Source organism: Podarcis cretensis (genome assembly GCF_951804945.1).
Source record: "Podarcis cretensis genome assembly, chromosome: Z".
Taxonomy (NCBI): domain Eukaryota; kingdom Metazoa; phylum Chordata; class Lepidosauria; order Squamata; family Lacertidae; genus Podarcis; species Podarcis cretensis.
The window spans coordinates 5,345,884-5,367,584 of NC_137184.1; the positions used below are offsets into that span (position 1 = coordinate 5,345,884).

The following is a 21,701-nucleotide window of genomic DNA, read 5'->3' on the forward strand; positions in this document are numbered from 1 at the left end:
CCAGAACTTGCTATTGGAGAGATCATAATTATCTACATCTGGCTCTCCATCTGAAGAGCTCATAGAGCCATCCCATTTTTATCCTCATAACAACCCTGTAAGGTAGGTTTGTGTGAGAAAGTATCACCCCTGGTGCAGTGGTGGCTGGTGTTGGTTGGAAATGCTAGGGTTAGAATTCCTACCTGCTGAATTCTGCGTGGGGCAACACTGAGACTAAGGAAGAGGAGGCTGTCAGTCAGAGCGACCCTCCTACACAGGTTGTTAGGTAGGAAGGCAGGCAGGCGAGAGGGAAGTGCTGGCAGAGGGCAGACTGTGATTGATAGGGCAGTGCCCCATTTGCCATATGGCCCAGCCTCTACTGCCTTGCAGTCAGGATTTGAACCTCAGCCTTTCTTATCCTCACTACATAGCATATAGTACTATATATGAGTACTATATAAGGCATTTTATTTACGTATTTATTTTAAAATTGTGCTCCTTTCATCCTTTTTAACCCCCTTCTTCACTGGCTATTTGTGTCCTGGCTGCACTTACAGTAGCCATGGTCCCTATTCTTGTTGGGTGCCCTTTCTGCTCAGTTTTTACCTACTTTTGTCTTCTTTTCATCTCTCCCCCCTACCCACCCACCCAAGATGCTAGATTGAGGGGGCGAACTATTGCCCTCACTCTGATTTGGCTTCAGGCAGCATGGAGGCCAAATTATTGCTGGCATGCAGAGGAGCGAGTTGCTCCACTTTGTCCTAGCAGCAACTCTGCAAGACTGAGAAATAATGACTAGCAGCTACACAGAATCATAATGGAGCCAAATCAGACTGAAGGCAAACATGCCTGCTCTTCTTCTGGGTAAGATAATGGGGTACCCAGCAGGAGCTGGACATTTATTTACTAAGTTATAATCCCACCTTTCCTCTAGAAAACTCAAGCTACCCAGTTCTCCCTCTCTCTATTTTATCATTGCAATGACCCTGTGAAAGCAGGTGAGATGGTGACAGGCCCAAGGCCACTCAGTTCATTTTCTGGCCAAGTGGGGATTTGATACTGGTTTCCCAGTCCAGCACATTAATCAGTAAGTGGGATGAACACATAAGTCCCATTCACAGCCTGCCTGCCCTCATGAAAATTAAAAAAAAAAAAGGGGAAGTGGACTGTTCACAGACAGCAAACATGGCTGTGAATTTTGCCTGGCCAGGGGTGGGGTGGATTTTGGCTGAGCCTTTTCCGGTTAAGGTTTTTGCCAACCTCTCTAGGTCACTAAAGTAACCCCTCCCAGGGACAGGACTCAAACTCTAGGATGCACCCACAACTGTCCTCTCCTTTTTGCCCAGCTCCATCTTGTGAATCCTGACTTCTTTTCCCCTCTCCTCTGGTGGGCTGGCAGCTTTAGAAAAGTGGCATGCAGAACCACAAACAGGATGGGTGACTGACCAGCCCACCTTCTGTATGCCTGTAGTTCACTGGGGCTTGTTGGTGTCTCAGACTCCTTTTAAATCTGCCAGCCTGAAAACCCCAGATTTTGACGATGAGGCCAGACAAATCTGGGCAAGGGAATTATCATAAAGGATTCACTTTCTGTACTGCTTCCCATGCTGCCAGAAACTGACGTGAGTCTGACAAGCAGAACTGATCAGGTGTGAGGAAACAGCTGGGATTCCTCCTGGAGCCTCTGGCTCACAAATAGAAAGCTGCAGAATTTGATCTAAAGAAAGCTAATGGAAATATATGCATTGTGTGTGTAGGCCTGTACAAGCCTTGGGCCAGACAAGGGGATTTAGGCTCCACATAGAGACCTTGGAAGCACCACCTTGTATTCTTATTCCTTGACCCACATGTCCCGTGGAAGATGGAGAATGCCTGTTTTCTCCTGCCCTGGAGGGTAGTATTTTAACCCATGGATTCAAGTTACAAGAAAGGAGATGCCGGCGAAACATCATGAAGAACAGCAAGAGCTGTTAGGGAGTGGAACAGACACCCACAAGAGGTGGTGAACTCTCCTTCCTTCAAAGTTTTGAAGCAGAGGTTGGATGGCCATTTGTCATGGATGCTTTAGCTGAGATTCCTGCATTTCAGGGGGTTGGACTAGATGACTCTTGGGGTCCCTTCCAGTTCTACAAATATATCCAGTGGCATTGCAGCATTTCCCAGCACCCGGGGTGTGTGCTGGGCAGGGCACGAAGGGCAAACGGAACCCACCATGCCAGTCCAACCCTTAATGCTGACACTACCAAGCAGGTGTGCACTGGGTGGAGTGTGTAGAGTTCACAGAGCCTGCCACGCCAGCCCAGTTCTCACCACTGGAGCTAAGCAGAGCCATGCTGTACCACCTGCCTGCCCATGTAGGAGGGAGCCCAGCCAGCCAACGTTGGGGCTGGGGACATGCTGGCCAGGTGGGGAGGAACAGGGATCCCTGTGTGGGAGCGCCTTGTTTGCGTCCTTTCAATGTGCACCTGGAGCTAGTCCCCTCCTAGCCCCAGCCCCATGCCCATGATTCTGTGAGTCTATGAAAACAATGCTGACAAAACCAGGGCATTTTCTTTCACTTCTCCATTCATTCATATGCCAGTGAATGTTGAAAGCAAAGTCCATGAATGCAGGTGGCATTTTCCCTTCATAGTCGCAGGCTAGTATTTCATCGTCTGCATCAGCAGTGGGGAACCATTTTCAGCCTGAGGGCCACATTCCCTTTTGTGGAGCATGCTAGGGGCCACATCCCAGGGCATCAGAGGGAAAAGTGGCTGGATCAAGAAATGTAAGTGTTGCCTTTGTAAAGTAAGCTAGTTCCTACACACACTCACACCCAACTCTATGTCCTCCATCCAGACAAGCAAGAGGCATGTTCTGAGCTGGTCTGAGGGCATATTCCAGCCAGGAAAACAAAATACTTCAGGAAGTGTGAAGAAGGGCCAGTGAGGGTTGTGGCCTAGGGAGAAAATATGTGGCCTGGGAAGACTCCTGAGGGCCAGAGGGAGAAGGCAGGCATACCACATTCACCCCCCAAGCAAGAGGTGTTCCTACCCCTGCTTAACATTTTTCATCCAGCCCTTCTGCCAAGGAACTCAAGGCATTTTTGCAAAGGTTCTGTTCTAGGGCTCCACACACACAAGGGAAATTGCAGAAAGTCAGGAGCCCCTGAAACACGCATGTGGCTGCAAGGCAGAGGGATGCTTACTGGGGTCTGGGGAGGTCGTGTGGGGGCTCTTGGATGCTGTGTGACCCTCTTTCTCTCTTCCCAAAGCCTGGTAAGGGAGGAAAACCTGCTGGGTGTACAGCTTCCAGGATATTCAGAATGTTGAGGGTTGACTTGGACCTTGAATTTTTACTGTCTCTTTTCTTACGCTCAATTATTTTCAATAGGCCTCCAGCTAATCTTTCCTCAGTATTTACAAGAGAAATTTGTGCAGTCAGCATTGAGCTACATAATGTGCAATGGAGAGGGAGAATATATATGCCGAGACAGCCAGTGTGGATGTCAGTGTGCAGAAGAATTCCCACAGTGCAACTGTCCCATCACCGACATTCAGATCATGGAATACACCTTGGCCAACATGGCAAAATCTTGGACAGAAGCCTACAAAGACCTGGAGAATTCAGGTAATGAAGAGGAAAGGAGAAGGTGGTTTTCAAAGGAATTACATACTAAAACTACCCTATACCAGGCCCAGATATCTGCCCAGCTGGCTGTGTATCATCTGCTCCAACTGACAGCAGTTTATCTTGGGCAGATACAATCAATAAGGCCATGAGTACCCAACATGGTGCCCTCCAAATGCTGTTGAACTACAACTCCTATCATCCCTGACCTGCAATGCTCTAAGGGGTTGATATGAGTGGAAATCTGGATGGCCACAGTGTCCCCAATCCTGGTCTAGGAAATGTATTCTGCACATACTAAAGGAAAGATGGGGAACCTATGGCCTTCCAGATGCTGTTAGATGACAAATCCCATCAGCCATGGCCACTGGCAATGCTGGATGTGGGACTTGTAGTCCAATGGCATCTGGAGGGTGTCATGTTGGCTTCCCATTCTCTGGTTTCAGGCAGAGATATCTTCCCTCACCTGGTTCCTGATCATTTAAACTCATGGATGGGGGACCTTGTTTTCAACTTGAGGGCCACATTCTGCTCTGGGGCAAACCTCTGGGGAGTTATATACTAGTGATTGGCAGTGCCACTGGCAAAACCAGGCTTGGGGGGAAATGTGAGATTTACCTTCGTATACCACCCACACACCCACCCACACCCACACCCACACCATCCATCCATCCAGGCAAGCAAGAAGCATTATCAGAGTTCTTGGGCAGGGAGCAGGTCAAAATACTAAAGGAGGGTACGAGGTGAGGATAGTAGGGGATGTAGCCTGGGGAAAGTTCCAAGCGGTAGATTTCCTGCCTCTGTTTTAACTGGAAATGCCAGGAACTGAACCTGGGACCTCACACATGCAATATATGGGCTCTACCAATAATTTCATATTCTCCCCAAAGTTTGGCAAACTATAAAAAATAGTAGAAAATTAAAGAGGGCATAAAAAAAACAAGAACAAGAACAACTCTGCCCTTTCTCTGTTCTTGGCTTTATATGTGTCTTTGTGTATTTCACAGACGAATTTAAATCTTTCATGAAGAGGCTACCTAACAACCATTTCCTGACCATTGGAAGTATCCACCAGCACTGGGGGAATGACTGGGACCTTCAGAACCAGTACAAACTCCTGCAGAGTTCCATGGAGACCCAACGCCAGAAGATCCAGCGCACTGCCCGCAAGCTTTTCGGCCTCAGTATCCGTTGCCGGCACAACCCTAACCACCAGCTGCCGCGAGAAAGGTACTGGTCATCCTTATTTATATAAGGGGTGATATACTGTATTCAGAGAGTGTTTGGTCCATACATTAAGAGTTCAACATGCTTATTGTATATCACTTTCTGTGTAAGAAGGGTGCACATCTTTTTTTTTTATTTGCTCAGAGATTTCAGTAAACAAAAGTAGCAGGAGAGACAACTGCTCTTTCTTTCCTCATCTGAGCATTGGTGCAAATTAGGCAAGACTCCAGCTTTCTCTATAGCCCTCTATGCTTACTTGAGCATAAGGGAGACAAATTCAATTCACTTTGCATTTAAGCATGAACCTATGTAATACTCACTTTGCAAAACAGTACATGAACTGAAACAATGCCATGCTTTTAAATTCACAGTTCTCAAAATTTTGCAGTGCTGTTCACCAGCCAAGTAATGAACAGGTAACTTTCATTTTCACTTACTTTACTTACATGATCACAGCTTTGTGCAGGTGTGTAGAGGGAGGGTGGGTAAGTAAGTAAGTAAGTAAGTAAGTAAGTAAGTAAGTAAGTAAGTAAATGGGTGGGTGGGTGGAGAACTGTGGAAACCCACTCTCCATTTATATTCTCCATACACCTGCACAAAGCTGGGACTCTGGCAGCATCTCAGAGCCCTCTTGCCACATTCCCAAAAGTTGATAAGCAATGCCCACTGCTTTGGAAATGAGGCTCAAGGGTTCTGTCAGGGTCCTAGAGCTCTCCTGTCACCTTTCCAAAGTTGGGCAAGTGCTTACTGGGATTTGGGGTGATGGTGAAAGGGCCCTGAGAAACTGTGAGGTCTGTGAGATCTGCCTTCCCTGGGCTCCTGGCTTTATGTGTTTTTTCTTGTATGTTTGGACCCCCAGAACCAAATGCTTGAGTAAGATGAGAGTTACCTGTACACAGAAATGCATACACTGGGTTAAACTGTGCATCTATTAGTGAAACTAACATAAGAAAGAAAGAAAGATTTATGTAAGGAAAATGCTTTGCAAAAATGCATAGATTATGCAAAACTGTATAAAAATGTATGCATTAGGAGAAATTCACACCAAAATTATACATTTTCATGAGGACTTAAAAAAAAAACCCTCAGAAAGTGATGCGGATTTGTGGTAAAATGAACTTAAAAATGAGAAATGGAGAGAAACTGAAATTGTAAGATTTGCCTAATCTTCCTTTGAGGGGAAAATTGTGGTTTGTCTAGTAATCCAAAATGATATTTGTGAATCCTTGTCCACAGGGCAAGAAATCAGTCTGTACAAAACTGTACAGATTAGAGATAATTGCACACAATATGTATACACTACTGGAAATAATACTGCAAAAATGCATTATGTTAGGGGGAATTGTTTGCGACAATGTGTGGAATAGGAGCAATGTGTATGCAAGTGCCTATGAATTTTCATGCATTTTTAAAGAAAAATTGCAAACTGATTCATAAATGGGGCAAATGGTACAAAAGATTTGAAAAATTAAAAATGGATAGGGGATAAATGACAGGTTTGTCTATCCTCTACTCGTGTACATGAATACAAGAGACTCCTGGGTATTTGGTCAGCATTATAGATGAGTGGCTTCTCCTTGTCCCATTTTGTTGGTAGGAGGACTGTACTGCAAAATTGGAGATGTGCAAATTTTGACACATACAAAGGTCATCAATCCTGGATTGCCCTTGGTGCCCATGTGGCCTCTGCCTCCTTTCTCTTTCTCTCTGGAGAAGTAAATAAAGTTGGGAAAGGAAGACAGAAAAGTGACCCCTTTCCCACTTCCTCTTTTAGCTCTGTGTGCTCAGAAGTATTCTACTTTTTCTCAATTTTATCCACAGCATTTGATAAAGCAAAGTGTGTGGTGCATGTGTGTGTGTGTGTCCATTATCTTTCTGTGCCAGGGGTAGGGAGGCATCTGGTCCAGGAAGCAGACACATAAGAAGAGCCTTCTGGATCAGGCCAATGACCCATCCAGTCCAGTGTTCTATTCTCACAGTGGCCTGTAAACTGGGCATGAACCCACCAGAAATCCCTGGTAACTGGTATTTAAAATAACTGAATGGCATAGCTGAAGAATCTGTTCTCCAGAAATAGCTGTACAGTGGTACTTCGGGTTACATATGCTTCAGGTTACATATGCTTCAGGTTACAGACTCCGTTAACCCAGAAATAGTACCTCGGGTTAAGAACTTTGCTTCAGGATGAGAACAGAAATCATGCTCCGGCAGTGCAGCAGCAGCAGGAGGCCCCATTAGCTAAAGTGGTGTCTCAGGTTAAGAACAGTTTCAGGTTAAGAACGGACCTCCGGAATGAATTAAGTACTTAACCTGAGGTACCACTGTATTCAAAGCCAGCAATATCTGGGACAGTTACAACAGCAATCATCTCCACTTGATGTGATAAGAACCTAAGAAGAGCCCTGCTGGATCAGACCAAAGGTCCATTTAGCCCAGCATTTTCATGTTTCACAGTGCCCAACCAGAGGCCTCTGGGAATCTCACTGTCCTGGTTCCCACCTGGCTCTCACTCGTAAAATTGTAGAAGCATAGAATTGTAATCAAAGGGTCATCTAGTCCAACTCCCTGCAATAAAGGAAATACAGCTAAATAGCGTGATTATCAAACGCTCTCTGCATCCTTCGTGTTTCTAATAGGATTTTCATTATTATTCATTTTGGGAGTTGTTCAAAGTTAACTAAGTTGAAAGTGAGTGGAAGTGCCATGACCCTCTTTCTCTCTCTTTGTTTTCCTTCAAGTGACCAGAGTATGGTGGTTCCATTGCACTCAGTCAAAAATCCAAATTTGCCCACAAGCCTAGAAAGTTGACACATTGATTTCAGGGAGTGATGATTAGTTTGGTTCACATTAAAATGTGAACCAATTTTCTCCCCTATCTTTAGGAAGCAGGCAAGCTGAGTCCAGTTAGAACAGGAGGCAGTTTTTCAAGTGGCCTAGGTTTCAGATTATGACAGCAACTTAGGGGGGAAAGTTAGTGTGTTTTCTTCAACAGATATCCAGACTCAGCTTCACGGTCTACTGTTCAGCCTCTGTCTTTGCCACACATCTGACATGAGTTTACTAGAATATACCTTGCACAAAATTAGACCCAATATGGCCCCATACTGGGGCAATTTTGACTGTGTGAATGCCCCGACCGAGACAGCAGCATTTAATATGTGCCGCTGACTTTGAAAAGATGGAGTGGTTATATTAACAGCGTGACACTCTCTGTCCCATTCACAAAGGTCTAATAGAAATAGCATGTTCTATATTCAATTATAGCCTAAAGGAACGTGCTGACACTCAACTGCCCTTCCGGAAATGAAGCAGAATAGAGCTGAATGCTGAAAGGGAAAGTTGTGTTCAGCCAATTTTAATGGTGCAGGAAGGTGTGAATCCAGATTTTTAAAAATCTATACTCCCTCCCAGTTTCACTTTTTGTTTTTTTATCTATAGATTTTGTTTGCCAAACAAGCAGAGCAAATGAAGTTAATTAAAAAAATAAAATTAAAAGTGACTCAAATGGAAATTGAATCAAATGCTGGATTCATTTTCTTCTCTCTCTCTCTCTCTCTCTCTCTCTCTCTCTCTCTCTTTTTGCTGACCTGTTTGTGTGATTTCTGAATGGGCAGGCTGATGCATAGTTTGCCTCAGGGAAGGCTGCTAACTTTGCAGGGTGGAGGGGAGTAATAGATTTAAGAGCTCTGAGCTTGACTGAAGATTTATGGGCCTGTTGTGCTTTGGGTTTTGTTTTGCTTTGCTTTTTTCGTTTTGTGAGAATGCGAGAGTAGCTGATGCAGGCGGATGAAATACGGCAAACGGCAATATGATGTTGAAGAGGAGCTTCTGCAAAGTCAGATCAGATGTTCAAAACGATATATTGAAATATTTGTGGGATTCAGCTAGGATCGCATGTAGAATGGCCGTTTACCATCTTGTCGGTTGCGGCCCAGTGCGATGCCTCCTCTCTCACATGACACACAGTGCGATTTTTGAATGTTTCCCCATCCCCTCTGGCCACCACAGAGGCTCATGGGTTCCCGTCAAACCCATCCTTCAAATGAGCCAATACATGGCAGGTTGGGGATGTAACCAATCAGCACAGCATTTGGTTGGCCGGGAGAGTCACCCACCTTTCCTCTCCCTTCATTAATAGTTGATTACTGCTCTAACTATTTCTTTTCGGCTAGCCAGGCTTTGCTGTGGTCTTTTGATGGGTGCTGTATTCAGAGCCAGGAAGGAATTTTCCCTGCTCTTCAGGTTTTGCCTTCCCTATAGCATTAGTCACAACTTTGGCAATTTAGGCCTTGGGCAGAATCCTATAGTCTTTCATCCAATTGGGGTGTGGTGAAGTGGTGACTCACCCACCGCCTGTTAATGGTGACGTTAACAGGGTACCCCATTAGAGGGATCTGGAGGGAAGTCTCTGTCCAAAAAGCCAGTTGTTAGGGCTAGCGGGCCATAGAGCTTACCTGAGCGTTTGGGGGCCATCCACATAAACTTGCATTTTGTGATGCATCCACCTCCACATAGACCCTGTTGTGCGTCAGTCCTCCAGCAGGGGAGGGGCTGAGGGGAATACACACCCAATGCATATGCCAAGGCTTCGTATATCTGAAATCAGTAAAGTTGTGGCCATTTCAAATACCAGACAGTTGTGTCCATTCATTTTACCCCTCAGCAGCTAGGCGCTGAGCAGGGGCGTCTGGGCACTCCACCAAAGCACCAGTTTCCTACATCTTTTTCTTCCTCTACCACCTACTAAGTGAAGCCTACTAAGTGAGGAAAACTGCTGGGTGCATGGGTGAGGAAAAAATAAATAAATTGAGAGAAGTGGGTGGTGGGTTTCCCCACATCTCCATTTTTTATTTTATCCCCCCCCCCCATGAAAGGTTGTAATTGCATAAGTAAAGTGAGTGCAATATGGAAGCTCACTGCATGCAAAAATGTGTAAATCCATCAAAATTTACATACAGAAAAATTTGCACTACAGGAGAAATTTGCACTAAAATTCTTTTTTTTTTTAATAATATTTATTAAAGATTTTCAAATATAACAGAAAAAGAAAAACATCCAAATTTAAAACCTAATTTTCATTGGCATCCTTCCAGGACTTCCCCTCCCCTCCCCCTCTTGTATTCCAATTCTTTCAAATAGATTCAACAAATTCTTACCCCAAATTTTAAATTATTTATCATTAACCCAATTTAAAAAATATTTTCCCATCCCCTAAAATCGACCTGTTCCCTTCCACGAGTTCCCCTCTTTAGTATGCAATACAGATTAAAATAAACAGAAAAATAGAAAAAAGAATAAAATGTAATTTAACACCCTTTGGATTCCAAATTTCCCTCCCCCCTTTCCCGGTTGCATTCCCAATGTCCGTCAATATCTACTGTCATCCTGGAGCTCCCACATCTAAACCACAGTCCTTCACCAGTCCGCTTTGCCGTCTTTTTATTAGTATTTGCCGTCTTTTGGTCATCTTTGATTTCACATGTCCAATCTTGGAAGGAGTCTATCTTCCAACTTTGTCCAGTTCTTGTTATTCTTGTTGTTCTTGTTGTTCTCTCTACTCCTCTTTTTTTTTTTTTTCCTGCTCTCCTGCACAAATGTTCTAATTCCAAAAAGCTTCTAATTCCTCTGCAGAGGCTTTGTTATTCAGGAACAAAACATTACGTCAAGTCCCTTCCATTCTTCAGTAGATAAATCTATTGTCTCCTTTAGTGTGTAGACCTCTGTAGACAAAATAGTGTTCCATTTCTGCAGTTTCCCAGGAGATAAAAAGTCCTATTCAAATTTGATGCCAACAATACTTGTAGTGTCCCACAGCTCCTCTAGAGGGATTATAGTAGCTCAGTTTCCTTCCCGATCACACCCAACAGTCAAAGTAACTTATTATTCCTTGTTTTAAACAATTTATATCCAATTTGTAACAAATGTGACCAGCAAAGTCCTCGTAACAAAGTTCTCTTTTTGTTCTTCCGCTTTGACAGCTCCTTTGACAGCTGTCAAAACTTCTATTTCTCCTCTCCCGGCGCTCTTACGGATCGCTCCCGGGGTTTCCGGGGGGGGGTTGCCTTTTAATTCACATTCCACTTTTCTCCTCCAGCCCAGTCTTATAATTTTCCATCGCGAAGTTAATAATTTTATCAAAAAAAGGTTGCACTCGATCTTAGTTGTCAAATCCTTTGCTTTTGCTCCTCTACAACAGGGGGGAGGCTGACTTGCTTTTTGCACCTCCCCCGCTCGCTCCGAATTTAAAAAGAATTTTTCCCCTTTTTTAATCCAAGTTCCAATTACTCACGGGTTATTCTTTTAAAGTCCAAATTTTCAATGGAAGAAGTCAGCGCTCTCCGTCGAATGGCATGCGGCTTCGCTCGGCAGGGGAAGCGGAGGACTCACAGCACCACCCCCCCGTCACCCGCTCCGCAGCCTTTAAAAAGGCTCCTTCGCGGGTCGGGGGGGACGCAAACGGTGCCCGCCGAGTCACCATGCCCATGGGTTTCAACGCCCATGGTTTTTGAGGGTCCCCGCGTCGCCGGCGCGGTAGAACCCAGCCCCTGCCGAGCAGGCTCCCTCCGGAGCTCGGAGGGAGTCCGCCATTTGGCGATGGCGCCAACCCGGAAGCGAAATTTGCACTAAAATTCTGATGAATTTTCATTTTTTTTAAAAAAAGCAAAGTGCTGTGAAAATGTGTCTTAGATGCATCCTTGTGGCTTAGAACCAGGCAACACCTTCACAGATGGGAGCGGACCTTCTGCTCCAGCGGAGTGTGCACTTGCAATCTCAGCATTCCTTCAAACACAAGAGTCTTGCAAGTGAGCAATCATTGAAAGCTTGATGAGTATAGAAGGGAACATGGTGGGGGTACCTTTGGCATTTCCATCCATTTCTGAACTTCTTGCATTGCTCCTGAATCATGACTCATGGGTGCTGTGTCTGCTGCCAAGTCTGTACTGTTACTTGGCTGAATAAATACAAGTAAGAGCTTCTGTCTGCACATTTTGGGTGGGAGCCAAGGCAGTGAGATTCCCAGAGGCATCTGGTTTGCCGCTGTGAGAAGCGAAGATGCTGGTCTAGATGGACCTTTGGTCAGATCCAGCAGGACTCTCCTTAGGTTTTTTTCAAACCAAGTGGAGAAGATCACTGTTGTAAGTGTTCCAGATATTGGAACACTTGGAATTTTAACACAGCTATTTCTGGAGAATGCTGCCTGTAGCACAGGGGTGGTGAATCAGTGGCCTGAGGTCCAGATCTAGCCCCCGGGGTACAAAAATGGTTTTATTGGCTGAATACACTGTATGTGCATTGAGCCCTCCAACCCACTTGCAAAGTATGAAAGCCCATGTGCTACTTTTTTTTTTTTGGGGGGGGGGTTCTTTAACATCCACCCATACTTATCATGCAGTAGTATTTGCAGAAAATAATTTCTAGGGAGTACCTGATCTCAGGGAAACCCACCACAGGAAGGATGTGTCCTGGTTGCTAGATGGGGAAAAGAAGAACACAGTTTCCAAGGAGTAGAAAATGAGACAGAAGCACCTAAAAGGGGAGGGGAAAACAGCAGCTGTTTAGGACCCCAGGGATTCCTTTTGCCCAGTGTCAAAACAACTCATTCATCAATCACAGTTCTGGCTTCACTTACTGGCTAAAAACGCTAAAAGACTGGAACAGCCAGGCTGGCTCATCTCACAGAAATTGCTTAGCTGAGTACATTTTGCTTCATAACCTTGAGAGAAGTAGGTCCCTGCTGGTTCTGAACCTGGTTCATCAATACCCACTGTATCGGCCTCCTGGGTTATCTATCCAGCCCATGAAACCCCTTCTAGTGACCTGCCAACCTTCTGTTAACTCACACATTTATTACATTGGAAAAGTACTTCTCACCCTGGCACACAACCATTAGTAGAAAACCATAGAGGCTCAGAAAACAAAGCACAGGTCTTTCTTTTACTCCATCACTGTGGTGGGCTATGCTGTGATGTGGGGAGGGGAGGGGAGGACGGAAGGGAGCATCCTCTCCTCCTAGCCCATTGCTGTGATGGGGAAGACTTCCCTCCCCCCTCCCTTGCACCAAACGCATACACCTCTGGTGATTTGTAGGTGATGAATGGGGTGCCTGAATATGTGTACATCTGTATGTATCTGTCTGAATGTGTGTGTGTGTGTGCCTGTGTATTTTCACTCTGTGTGTGGTGAGTGTGTGTGTATCCTCTAACACACATGAGTGAGTGTGTGTTGGACACCTTGGCCCAACCCATTGCTAGTCATTAGAGAGCTGTTCACCCTTAAGTTTGGCCCTCATGCTGAAAATGGTTAGTCACATTTGCAGTAAAAGAGCCTCGTGTTCTTTTAAATACAATCTAAATCTGTCCCATTCTCTATTGAAGTTTTGATCCTCCTGATTTCTAGTTTTCCCAGTCAATCCAGCCATCTTTGCATAGTCCCGTAGTTTCATATGCCAGTCTGCCTGCGTAGAATATATTCAGAAAGCACCTCTATGAATGTGCACCTAACTGGCGAAAGAAAGAGTTTAAGAGAGTTTTTGTTTTGAGGGGGACAGCTGTGAGTCTCCCTCCCCTTTTTGTCAGTGTTGCTACACAACTCTCAATTATATTCGCTTTGGCCGCTCCAGTGGTATATGGCCTTTCTTCTTCAGATTGGGGTGTAGTTGTGCTGATTTTGACATGGAAATATAAAGCAATCAAAATCTCTGAGAGAATCGCCGCCGCCTCCATGAAATATCCTCAGAGGGTAATTCTGTTGGTCTATTGCAATGGTTTTCAACCAGTGTGCCGTGGGGTACCTTGAATGATGGTCATGGGTGCCGTGGGCAGCACTGGCATCTGTTCCTCTTTCCTTCCCTCCTTCCTCTGATGTCTTCACGCATCTCTGCCTCCCAAAGACTTCTACAGCTGAATGGTGCCTCTGTGGCTGGCCAGGGGGTGCTGGTTGCCAAGAGCTGAGGCGGCCTCAGAGTAAGCAAGCAAGTAAGTGGGCGAAGGAGCCCAGCCAGCCAGTCCACCAGCTCTTGCTGTTGGGAATGGACAGACAAGTCCCAGGCCCCTGTGGGGCAGTGTGAGGGGGCACCTCTCTTTGGGGCAGGGCGGGGGAGAGCAGCTCAGATACCAGCTCAGAGAGGGAAGAGGAGAGGAGGCTGAGGGAGCACTCCACAAGGGAGGGTGTTTAAAAAAGAGTGAGGGGCTGCCAGCTCTGCAGGCAAGGGTGACATAACTGGGCCCCTGAGCCCCACAGGGGTGCTGGAGAAAGAATGCAGTTGGTCAAGAGAGCCGTGGGCTCAAAAAGGTTGAAAACCTTTGGTCTACTGTATCAAATACAGGGAGGTGGAGTATTGCAGCTCCTTAAAGGCTAACAGATTGTGTAGCCCCTGTGCTTTGCCTGTCATTTGCTGAGCTTCTCTGATTCCATAGAAGGGCTCTGTATAAATTGGATCCCATTCCCTATCTTCCATCTTCGGAGGTGCATTCTCAGAATGCATTATGTCAGGTTAGCTTTTTAAATGCCAAAAGATTCTGTGTTTTCTGAAATGCATCCTTGCCTTCAGCAAAAATGTGGAGCTGTCCTTGGCAGAGACTAAGAAGGTGAGTTCTGCAGTGTTAGCCATTGTTGATGTGGCTTTGTTGCTGGGCTTGTTCTGTGAGAACAATATTTATAGATTTCAGTGCCTCTGTCCGCACCCCCCCCCATCCAGTGCATTGGCTTCCTTCTATCTCGCAGGAGAGGGAGAGGGGGTGATAGACTCTAGCAGCTTCAACACAAGTGAGACATGTGATAAAAGTCCTTTCACACTTCCAAAACCCTCTGGAAGCACATAACTGCTGATTCATTTTCTCCTTACTCCCCACTCTCTTTCTCTCCATTTTCTCCTTCCTTCTGGTCTTCCTTTTCAGGCAGCTTTGGGCTGTATCACTGGCAGGAGGGGCAGTGGACGGAAGTGCCTCATGTTCCCTGTGCACCTCCATGTTGCTGAATATGTATTATATCTGCACAGAATGAAATGTGCAAATTGGTTCTGCCTGGAAGAGCAAATGCTGATGGGTAGCCCCACTGTGCAGGAAGCTATGGGAAAAAGAAAATTAGGTCCAGGCTAGTGGGTGCAGAACTGACTCATTTGTCAGCTGCTGAGGCAACAACAGTCTGACTGTTGAGGCAGTGAGTGACTGTGTCTCTCTCTATCACACCTAGGAGGGGAGAAACATCAGGCTACAGCCACTAGACTTTGCAATACTCCCCCTATCTAGGAGCAGAGGGTGTAGATCTGGCTTGTGGCCTAATTTCTCATGGCCTATACTATACTCTCAGTCACCACTGCCACCAGGACAAGTGCCAGCTCATCCTCCTCCCTGAGTTCAGTGGTGACAGCACTGGTGGGGAAAAGAGGGACTTAATGGAATCAAATTAGAAGCTGGGATGGCTTGTGTAGTTCTGGGACTGTTCCTGGAAAATAGGGACAGTTGTAGGGTATGGAATTATTAATTAATTTAATGTGGCAAACAGGGGGAAAACTGGGGCGATGGCTGTCAGAGAGAGATGAGGGTTGGAAGGGAGGAAGGGAGAAAGAAAGAAAGAAAGAAAGAAAGAAAGAAAGAAAGAAAGAAAGAAAGAAAGAAAGGATTGTAGAGAAAAGAGGATGATGGGTGGGGGGATTCCTTCTGGGATAGCTCAGTTGGTCAAGCATGAGATTCTTAATCTCTGGGTTGTATGTCCAATTCCCACCATGGGCAGAAGATTCCTTCATAGATGACCTTCATGGTCCATTTCAACTCTACATTTCTTTGATTTTGTGAAACCTTCTCTGGCCCTATCCACATTTAGCTGAAGCCCTGCCCACTTTTGACTCTAGCCCTACCAACTATTGAGTATGTTGCTCCTGCCCTAAGCCATGGATGGGTCCTACCAGAAGATCCAAGTTGGCCCATGAAGCAAATTCCCTAGCCCATACACTGTGAAGAACTTGCTGGTGAGTTCAGCCATCAGGAACGAACCCTCTGCTCATTTCTAAGTGAGTTAAGGGATCAAGCTTGTTGGGTGCTACTTCACCAGTGCTTTCCCCATAGGGCCCTGCTCACCCATCAAAGTTGGCCAAAGGTGGGGAAAGAAAATAAAAATCTGACCCACTGGGCCAGAAAATGTAGCCATTCTTCCCTTAAGCAATGCAGCCCCCAGTAGAAAAGAAGGATTCCCCACCTCATGAGTGAAAGCTTTCCTTGCAAATAGGACAGGTGTTGGAGGAAGCAGGGCAGGGGAAGAGCTTGTAAGATGTATATGAAGATGAAGGTGAATATGAAGATGAAGAGAGAAGTCAGGCAACAGTAGCAACATATCCAGAGCAAGCTTGAGAGCCAATGTGGTGCAGTGGTTAGAGTGTCAGACTAGAACCTGGAAGACCAGGGTTCAAATTCCCCACTCAGCCATTCCCCACTTGGTGCCCTTGGGCCTGTCACTGCCTCTCTGCCTAACCTCTATCTCACAGGGCTGTTGTGGGGATTAAATGGGGAGGGGGGAAAACACTGCATGCCACCTTGAGGTCCTTGAAGAAAAAGGTGGGATAGAAATGCAATCTATAATTTAGTAAACTGGTAGGTGAGGAGGAGATTGTGTTGGGATACTTTTACTTTCCTTGGTATATAATAGATAGATAGATGTGATAGATGATAGATAGATAGATAGATGGATGGATGGATGGATAGATAGATAGATAGATAGATAGATAGATAGATAGATAGATAGACAGACAGACAGACAGACAGACAGATAGAGTATAATGGTTGTTAGCTGCCTTGAACACCTTGTGGTGGAAAGATGGCATATAAATTTCAGCAAATGAATAAATAAGTCCTATCTTCCTTCTCCACTGGGTCAGCCAGAAGAAGGGTCCCATGTGGGGTTTTCAAGACACCCCACCCTTCACACCCACATCCAAGTCTTGTTATGTTTCAGATGATATGAGAGGCAGAGGAGGGAGAGAGGAAACATTTCAGGGGGTTGGACTACATTATCCATTGGACCCCTTCAAACTATACAATTCTCTGATTCCTGCATTGGAGGTTGGGTTGAATGATCTTTTAATTACATATCTAGTCTTATCATTCCAAGCCCTCATTCTCCCTCATCATCTTGAGGGGTTCTGGTGTCTCTGCGTTTCTCTGCCTCTTGTTTCCAGTCTTCTTTAAATTATACATGCCCATCCATTTCCCATCCTCCCACGCCAACTCCATGTCTTACCACCCCGATTCCTCCCCCTTCCCATCTCCCTCCCTCAATTTGCCTTGCTCTTCTGCACTATTGTGTCATTTTTAAATCTGCCTTTGATACAGCACACAACCTAATGATTATTCTGGGGTCAAGCTAGGCAGGTGCCGTGAATCCTACTAATCCGTCTCTCAGAACCTCCGTCTGTAATCACTCCTCCCAATCTGCAGGGATGGCATCCTAATTTCTCATTAGTAAGGGTCTTGTCGCTGCTGAGCTGCTGAGAACTCTCAGCCTTTGGGGAAACAATGAGGCATTCATTAGCACAGCCAGGGAAGAGGGGGGAGTTGGAAAGAGTACTTTGAACAGGAGGAAATGATGGTAGAATTAAGAAGTCCTGGAAAACTGTGACTGCTCTGTTCAGGGTGGTCCACTTGTTCATCCCATCAAAAGAGGGCTAGCTGGCTGTAATCTGGTTGGGATTCAACGACAGGAGGTTGAAGTTCTGAAGCAGGGGTGGCAAACTTGACATGGCCCTCCAGATGTAGGCCGATGAGTATTATATCCAAATGGTGTTCTCCTTCATTGGAGGTTTTTAAACAGAGGTTGAATGGCCATCTCTTCAGTTATTCCTGCATTGCAGGGGGCTGGGCTAGATGACCCTAGAGCTCCCTGCCAGCTCTACAGTTCTGTGATTCTGTGAATGAGGGTCTCCCCAATGGTCATGCTGAACACTACACCACACTGGCTGGCAGTCAGACAGGCAGAATAAAGATATACTTATCTGTGAGGTGGGTGGTAGACTAAATGCATACATTTATGTATGATTGTTCTTGAAAGATTTTACTGGCACACAGGTTGGTTGCACTCAGTGTCTTGCTTCTAACTGTAGCAAGGGAAACTATGGGTAGTGCTGGTAGTTGCAGAATCTTTCCCCGATAATCCATTTTCATGGGTTATCTGGTTTAAAGGGGAATGGTGTGTGTGTGTGTGTGTGTGTGTGTGTGAGAGAGAGAGAGAGAGAGAGAGAGAGAGAGAGAGAGAGAATATTTGTGAAATTATGCAGGGCACAGAGAATGTGAATGGGTTGGTTGCCAGTGTTATACCTATTTTAGAGTATAGCCATTGAAATTGATGGCATGACTTACTCTGATGGGTCTACTCTGAGTAGAGCTTTGATGGATTAAACACAACCCAGTGCAGAACAGTCACATAATACTCAGCGCTGTTTAGGGATTGATTTATTTTTTTAAAAAATGATTGATGTTTTAATGTATTTTTAATCTCATGTTGGAAGCTGCCCAGAGTGGCTTGGGAAACCCAGCCAGATGGGTGGGGTATAAGTAATAAACTGTTGTTGTTGTTGTTACTCTGCACTTGTAAGAAATCAGTATTTTAATGTGGCAGGATCTACACTTTGGAACTCCTTGCCTATTGACAACTTCCACTTAGCTACTTCATTTCTCTCACCTCTACTTTGTGGCATTGAGTTAAAATGATACCCTAGACAGCTGCCTTTAGAAATTTGGAGTTCATGCCCCTGTCTTTCTCCCTTATAGGACAATACAGCAATGGCTGTCCCGGGTTCAGTCCCTGCTCTACTGCAATGAGAACGGGTTCTGGGGAACCTTCCTGGAAAGTCAGAGGAGCTGTGTCTGCCATGGAAGCACCAGCCTGTGCCAGCGACCAATCCCGTGCATCATTGGAGGCAACAACAGCTGTGCCATGTGCAGCCTGGCCAACATATCCCTCTGTGGCTCATGCAACAAGGGCTACCGTCTCTCACGGGGTCGATGTGAGCCTCAGAATGTGGACTCAGAGCGCAGTGAGCAGTTCATCAGCTTTGAGACGGACTTGGACTTCCAGGACCTGGAGCTGAAGTACCTCTTGCAGAAGATGGACTCCCGCCTGTATGTGCACACCACCTTCATCAGCAATGAGATCCGCCTGGACACCTTCTTTGACCCAAGGTGGCGCAAGCGCATGTCCCTCACCTTGAAGAGCAACAAGAACAGGATGGACTTCATTCACATGGTGATTGGGATCTCCATGCGCATCTGCCAAATGCGCAACAGCAGCCTGGACCCCATGTTCTTTGTCTACGTTAACCCATTTAGTGGAAGTCATTCCGAAGGCTGGAACATGCCCTTTGGAGAATTTGGCTACCCACGCTGGGAGAAAATCCGCTTGCAAAACAGCCAGTGCTATAACTGGACCCTGCTGCTTGGGAACAGGTGGAAAACCTTTTTTGAGACTGTCCACATCTACCTACGCAGCCGGACTCGGCTGCCCTCCCTGATGCGCAATGAGACTGGCCAAGGGCCCGTGGACCTCTCTGATCCCAACAAGCGTCAGTTCTACATCAAGATCTCAGACATTCAGGTGTTTGGATACAGCTTGCGCTTCAATGCTGACCTCTTGCGCAGTGCAGTGCAACAGGTCAACCAGTCTTACACACAAGGCGGGCAGTTCTACTCCTCCTCCTCCGTCATGCTCTTGCTTTTGGATATACGGGACCGAATCAACAGACTGGCACCTCCTGTAGCACCAGGGAAGCCCCAGCTGGATCTGTTCTCCTGTATGCTCAAGCACCGTCTGAAACTGACCAACAGTGAGATCATCCGTGTGAATCACGCACTGGATCTGTACAACACCGAAATCCTCAAGCAATCTGACCAGATGACTGCCAAGCTCTGCTAACCAAGACTTTATGTACTTAGGTACTACCAGACTCACCTTTTTGCTGTAAAAAACAAACACAAAACCCCCAACCCAACATTAAAAAAGAAGTTAAAAGAAAGAGATTTAAACAAATAAAAAAAATGTAAAATGTAATTAATATACGAGAGAGAGAGAGAGAGAGAGAGAGTGATGGAAAGGTCTTTGTTTATTGGAATACTGAAAGAAAACCATTCAAGCAAATATGTAAAACTGCCGGGCATGTTTAGTTATTCCTGTAATCATTAAAAAGGGTCAGAACGTGAAAATCTGCTGAGGTGTTGCTCGGTGGGATTGGGAGTAAACAATATGGGATGGGGGAGGGAATTACAGAACATGCAGAAACGGCTTTTTTGAGATTCCCTGTACTTAATTGTAAAGATTTCAGCTATGCAGGTGCCAAAAAGAAAGAAAACCAGAGTGAGAAAGAGAGAATTCTGTGTAAATGTACCAAGAGTTGCCATTTCTCCTAATGGGAGCTAATGGCCAAAGATAAAAGAAATTTCTTTTGTGAAGTGTTACGGAAGCTTTATTCTCAGTCATTTCCCCCACTACTCTAAGATGAGTTTGACGACGACCATGACTACTACTCTGATTTGCATTGCCAAAGGGTATAATTTTATGGTTTGGAATTAAGGGTTTACCCAGCCAGTAATGCCTGGATGTGCTACAAACCACAGTGATAATATCTTTCAGAAGTTATTTTTCATCACGGATGAGGAGACCTCTGGCCTTCCAGATGTTGTCAGACTCCAACTATTGTCAGTCCCAGCCAATATGGCCAATGATCAGGGATCACAGGAGTTGTAGTCCAGAGGTGAAGAATCCTTTTCACCCCAAGAGTCACATTCCCTTTTTGGCAGTGGCAGTGGGTGCGGTCCGCCCTGGGTTTCATCCCTGAGGAGGGGTGACCTCGCCGTGCCACATCGCTTGCCACTTGCTGTGGGTGGCACCGCCCCGGGACACTCGCCGCTCACTGCAGGCGGCACCCCCCCCCCAGGATGCTAGCCCCGTCCCTGGGTGTGGGTGGCTCCAGGTACCAGAGCAGCTAGCTCTGCCTCTGCCTTTGGGGCAACCTTCTGAGAGCCACATGATAGTGGTGGATGAGCACAGAGACAAAAGCAGGCAAAGCAATGAGAATGAAGTTTTTGCCTTCATACAGCAAGCTAGTATGTGTACAGTACATACACACTCCCTCTCCCTCCCTCTCTTTTTCTCTCTCTCTCTCTCCTCAAGAAAGCCAGGCATCAACAGAGCATCCCAGTAAGACAAAAACACCCAAACAGGGTGAATCTAGAGAGGGTGTGTGGTCTGGGGTGGATCCCAAGGGCCAGATAGAGGGGCTTGGGGGGCTGTCTTCACCGTCGCCGGGCCAGAGTTTCCTCATCGAGAAGGCCACACATTCCCTGCCACTGTTCTACAGCCTGGAATTCAACGTGAATGCATTTTTCTTCAACATCTGAGTCCTCTGAATATTTACTCTAAGGTGAATCTCCCTATCATCAGGGGGTGGGTGGGGGGACTTTATCCGAAGTAAATAGGCAGAGGGAGGCAGTTCCAGAAAAGAAGAAATCCTATGGATGTTTCATGGTGCTTGGCACATTTATTTCCATGTAAGTACATGGAGGATGGCAACCATGTAGTGCAGTTATATGCACATCTACTTAGAATTAAGGCTATTGAGTTTAGAGGGATTTATTTGAAGTCAGTGGGATGGTGTAAGCAAGCAGTAATGACGGGTTGACGACATGGCACCAGCAGCTGCACGTGTGCCCTCAAAGACCTTCTGTAGAGCCCACATGGCCTCTGCCACCACCTCTCCCTCACTGAAAGCAGGCTTGAAAGAAGCATAATGTTCTGACCAATAAAATAGGTTATGGGGTGTGTGACAGTTTTTCATGTTTGCATATGTGCTCAAGTGCCCAAAAGGTGGTGATCCTTCCTTCCTAAATCCTTCCTTCCTTCCTAGA

General features: G+C 45.9%; 1 protein-coding gene across 2 annotated transcripts in view; it reads left to right on the top strand.

The window, feature by feature from the left end:
* BRINP1 (BMP/retinoic acid inducible neural specific 1) overlaps positions 1-20,252 on the top strand; it is a 111,944-nt gene extending 91,692 nt beyond the window's left edge. For both annotated transcript variants that reach the window (XM_079962057.1, XM_079962058.1), the window contains exons 6-8: positions 3,352-3,588; positions 4,596-4,818; positions 18,573-20,252. In XM_079962057.1, coding sequence (XP_079818183.1) covers positions 3,352-3,588; positions 4,596-4,818; positions 18,573-19,713 — 1,601 coding nt within the window. In that variant the 3' untranslated portion in view covers positions 19,714-20,252. The remainder of the gene's footprint in view (positions 1-3,351; positions 3,589-4,595; positions 4,819-18,572) is intronic.
* Positions 20,253-21,701: the final 1,449 nt, after the last annotated feature.